Below are 5,525 nucleotides of genomic sequence, written 5' to 3'. Positions count from 1 at the left end.
CAATAATTCTGACCGCAAGGCCACTGCTGCCCACCAAACCAACAGCGCAGAGACCCCTAATCATGCGGATGACATTTTCGCAGCAGCAACGGGAGAAAAAAATACCGGCCATAATGACGACAGTAATGTCGCCGCCTCTACAACCGTGGAAAAACGTAAATATGCTGTGAAAAAAATCGCTGCACATGTTGCCGATGTGCAACATCCTGCAGCAGCAGCAACCTCCACCAAAACCACAGTCACCATCGACACCACCAAGGACGTCGGACAAATCAGCAACCAGCAGCCGCCAGTGCAAACGCACGTTGAAGGTGCCGGCGACATTGCTGCCGCACCGCCCACCATTGTTGTGAGCAGACAACGCTTGCGACAAAAATCACGCATTCGACCACAAATTCAGCATAAACGCGAACGGCAGCAACAGCGGCAACGCGAGCGTGAGCGTTTGGTACAGACACAGCGTGTTTATTGGACCGAAAGCGCAGCTACCACTACAGATGATGATGATTCGTCGGCAGGAAGTTTAGCTGTCAAAAAACAGCACTACAACCAGGTATCTTAGCAGCAGCGCTCGGCATAGGCAAACCAAAAAGAAAAACAAGAAAAATTGCAATTAAAAACCAAAACAAAAAACAATATGGTACTGACAGGAGTGCGGTAACCATTAGTAGCATAGCGGTCGGCTTAATTTGGAAATTGCTTTTGTGGTGGGGGGCAAAGTTAAGTGATGGCGCGGTGCAGGAGAGTCGGCGCTCATACGTCGCATTATTGATTCTCAATGCTGCAATAATACGAGTACAATAGCCCTCCCCTCATCCCAAAAAACGGTGCTTACGCTCCCACACACGAACACACGTAGGCTACTATTGTGCACATACATACACTCAACTATACATATGAACATACATTTTTATATATATATACATAAGTACTTATGCAGTCTATTAGTAAAGGCAAAAAAAGTAGTTGCGCATAGCTTGTTGCTCGCAGTTTCTTACATGGCTGCNACTATTGTGCACATACATACACTCAACTATACATATGTACATACCCGGCAAGACAGCTGAGTATCATATGAGTACTCATATTATCATTATCCCTAATCACAAGTGCTTATCAAAGTCCTCATTTTCGTTCAGGCCATGGGTAAAAATTGAGTACTTTCCCCTCAGTGTTGTCATCAGAAAGTCCTCAGTACTAATAGTCAAACTACTCATTTATGCCGTACTACAAAAACAAAAGTGTAAATGTGTGAGAATTTTTGCCTAAAGTGCTCAGCAATGTCTTGTAGGGTATATTTTTATATATACATGCATACATAAGTACTTATGCAGTCTATCAGTAAAGGCAAAAAAGTAGTTGCGCATAGCTTGTTGCTCGCAGTTTCTTACATGGCTGCACTTGGCATTTTATGCAAATTGTGCGGTTAAATGCAAGCGCGGTCACCCTCCGCTATACCTCTCATCCGATCTCTGCATCAATGCTTTACATATGTTTGTCGTTTGTACGTGCTGCAAGCATTTTCTTTTTTCTTGTGCTTTTAGTTTTTGCTTAATAATGCTGGTGCAATTTAATCGCNTATATATACATGCATACATAAGTACTTATGCAGTCTATCAGTAAAGGCAAAAAAGTAGTTGCGCATAGCTTGTTGCTCGCAGTTTCTTACATGGCTGCACTTGGCATTTTATGCAAATTGTGCGGTTAAATGCAAGCGCGGTCACCCTCCGCTATACCTCTCATCCCATCGGTGCATCAATGCTTTACATATGTTTGTCGTTTGTACGTGCTGCAAGCATTTTCTTTTTTCTTGTGCTTTTAGTTTTTGCTTAATAATGCTGGTGCAATTTAATCGCTCACTCCTTCGTTGCTGTGGTTCTGGAGGTTAAAGCAAATTTGTTGTGCTTTAAACATTTATATAAATATTTTTTTACCTTTATTTTTGATAAAAAAAAAATATAGATGCATACTTACTTGCATTGCTGTTAAGTAGTTAGTTAGCTAGCTGTGCTNCATCGGTGCATCAATGCTTTACATATGTTTGTGGTTTGTACGTGCTGCAAGCATTTTTTTTTTTTCTTCTTTCTTGTGCTTTTAGTTTTTGCTTAATAATGCTGGTGCAATTTAATCGCTCACTCCTTCGTTGCTGTGGTTCTGGAGGTTAAAGCAAATTTGTTGTGCTTTAAACATTTATATAAATATTTTTTTACCTTTATTTTTGATAAAAAAAAAATATAGATGCATACTTACTTGCATTGCTGTTAAGTAGTTAGTTAGCTAGCTGTGCTTGGGCATAACAGAACAAGGGACATATGACCTGAGCTCGAATCGTAATTCGGTATGATGGCAGTCGTGAACAAGCGACTGAACACAATCGTTCATTCGAACAACTTTTCGATCACAAAAGGAAAATCGAATGCGTGCGAAATACGAAAAATATTATAAAATTTGTAATCTTAATTTCTAAACTTCTTTAAGTTATCTTCAATATGTGAACCACGATTTATTGTATTCGAAGCTGCACTTTTGAGGAAGCATCCACACTCGAAATTTTTAGCAGAAATTGCATTTGAACAAAAAAAAACTGTTCAAAGTTTCAAAAACTACTTGTATATAGTTACTATGTATTAGCGCTCAAATTTTTATTTTGTTTTTTAACCTTTTGGACTGCAAACGTCGTGAATAAAAACTCAATTTATTTTGTATATAAAACTTTTTTTTTTGCTGGACTAAGCATGGGTGGAAAAATTTTTTGTTAAAACTTATTATGAGTAAAATAATTTAAATCNCAGCAGAAATTGCATTTGAACAAAAAAAAACTGTTCAAAGTTTCAAAAACTACTTGTATATAGTTACTATATATTTGCGCTCAAATTTTTATTTTGTTTTTTAACCTTTTTGACTGCAAACGTCGTGAATAAAAACTAAATTTATTTTGTATATAAAACTTTTTTTTTGCTGGACTAAGCATTGGTGGAAAAATTTTTTGTTAAAACTTATTATGAGTAAAATAATTTAAATCAGAATTTAATCATTACTTTATGATTTTTATTAGTATTATTTATTTCCTGCCCCTATTATTGTTTATTTATACATCGAGTTTCATCTTAATACCTTGATTTTTTGACAAAAGATTGAATTTTTTTCCTAAAAGTTGCAGTAAGAAATTCGATAATTTGTACTCTTATTTTTTAAGCAATAATATATGTATAAAAGGCAAAATTTACGCTTTATATTTTGAAGAGAAAACAGGCGGTATTTTGATTTTATTTTTTAGGCGCTACCCATGCGTGAAAATTTCTTTATGAATTTCCCAAAATGTTCTAAATAATAAATGAATGAAAATATGTACACTAAAAATCCAGAAAAGTCATNTAGCCGGTATTTTGATTTTATTCTTTAGGCACTACCCATGCGTGAAAATTTCTTTATGAATTTCTGGCTCATGCACTTCTCAATCGCCATATAATAAAGCTGGTATAAGTAAAATAAAGATTTAAATTTCCCGTAGAAATCCCAAAATGTCGTAAATAATAAATGAATGAAAATATGTACACTAAAAATCCAGAAAAGTCATATAAGTAACACATAAAACCTTGAAAGGTTTCAAAAAGTGTATGTAAATTGCCATAGGCTCCAAAAACAATAAAAAAAAAACAGTCCAAAACTGATAAAAATATTACGAGAATTTGCCCAAAAAGAAACGAATCATTTCTTTTTCTATTGATACTTAAAAACTAAANTATAAGTAACACATAAAACCTTGAAAGGTTTCAAAAAGTGTATGTAAATTGCCATAGGCTCCAAAAACAATAAAAAAAAAACAGTCCAAAACTGATAAAAATATTACGAGAATTTGCCCAAAAAGAAACGAATCATTTCTTTTTCTATTGATACTTAAAAACTAAAAAATTAAATATTCTTTTTGAAGTCATAATGAAATTGTATCCAAATCTGAGAATTTTACAGGCGCTGCAGCTAAAAAGTTTTAATATATGGGCAGTATCCCCTATTTCATTGGGCATTGGAAATTACACAATTGTTTGCTTAATTATCTAGGGCAATCGGTTTACTTGGGCTCTCTCAATAAAAGGGTTTAGATTGCATTTAAGCTGTATTACACTGTGGTTACTGGCTTACACAACACCGCACACGTAGAAAACGACATATGCACATACATACATACATACAGAGTGGAGCATTATTCGAACAAATTGTTATTTAGATAATAATTCCAATAAAATTTTATGCCCAGTATGCTAAGTATTCGCAATTAATCCATGCACGAATCGAATNTTAGATAATAATTCTAATAAAATTTTATGCCCAGTATGCTAAGTATTCGCAATTAATCCATGCACGAATCGAATATTCGTGAATAAATTGCTTATAAATAAATTATTCGTGTTTTTGATCGTTATTTATTCATCATTCGAATATTTTTTTTTTAATAAACTTTGGGTTGTTCACACTTGCCTGGTTATCAGGTTATGTGGTTAAAAATTATTATTCTGTAGTGTATGTTATTGTTGTAAACTGAGTAAAAAATATAACCATATAACCAGATAACCAGGCAACTGTGAACAACCCAATTATTTATTTATCATTTACGAATAACGAAAACAACAATAAGCTTNAGATAACCTGATAACCAGGCAACTGTGAACAACCCAATTATTTATTTATCATTTACGAATAACGAAAACAACAATAAGCTTTTTGTATTGATTATTTAAGTAAATTTTGCCCAACTCTTTATACATATCTACTATGTACATAGTAAAGTTTTACTTACATACATGTAATACAATATTTATTCAAGTGTTCAACCAATTTCCCCTGCCAAACAATGTTTTCCCCTTAGCTGTTCGTTTTATTTGGCTACACGCCAAAAATAACATAAGCCCACAAATAAGAAAATAACCACAGAATGCACAAATGTTTGGGTATCTCAAATAAACTTTCACTCTTTATCTCCTGCCACAGTATGCCGCTCAAGTTGCTGCCAGTGCCAATGCCAATGCCAATTCCAATGCCAATGTCAACACAAACTCCAATGCAGGTGTCAACATCGCTCATTCTAAGCATCTGTCTAAGCGTGTAGAAAATCAAAACTTTGGTTATTCCGCTCCATCACCAATCCCCGACATGAACCTGAATATTGGACCAGATGTGGTGACGAGCGCCTTGCAAGTAAGTTCCTGTAGAAGAAATTGCTGCTTTTCTTTTAAACCTTAACTACTTACATACCGTACCTAATTTTAATTCTATTTGCAATTTTAATTTCTTCTTTTATTCGAATAGATACCAATCGGAATTTTGCGATCACTTCAAGAAACCTTGGGTAACTTGGGCGCTTCAAAACAAGCTTCCGTTTCACTGAATCACTAAGCGCCGATGGAGTATGTATGTATGTACATAATTTTGTGCGTGCAAACGGCGATTATGCATTCGATAATATATGTATTTAATGATGTATACAAAATAAAATAAATAATACGATTATCAATAAATTTTTTTAAAGA

At 34.5% G+C, this 5,525-nt stretch overlaps 1 protein-coding gene across 1 annotated transcript; it reads left to right on the top strand.

The window, feature by feature from the left end:
• Positions 1–4: 4 nt before the first annotated feature.
• Positions 5–5,525, top strand: LOC108363042 (uncharacterized; the record flags this gene model as incomplete). The annotated part of the gene is made up of 3 exons (XM_017616258.1): positions 5–553; positions 4,987–5,193; positions 5,305–5,525. Coding segments are annotated over 3 exons (843 nt in total), but the record flags the coding sequence as incomplete, so codon positions are not given.

Source organism: Rhagoletis zephyria, unplaced genomic scaffold (genome assembly GCF_001687245.7).
Source record: "Rhagoletis zephyria isolate East Lansing unplaced genomic scaffold, Rhagoletis_zephyria_1.1 Rzeph_scaffold_01172, whole genome shotgun sequence".
Classification (NCBI taxonomy): domain Eukaryota; kingdom Metazoa; phylum Arthropoda; class Insecta; order Diptera; family Tephritidae; genus Rhagoletis; species Rhagoletis zephyria.
Note: the sequence above shows the minus strand (reverse complement) of the source record. Positions and strands in the feature narration are given on the sequence as shown.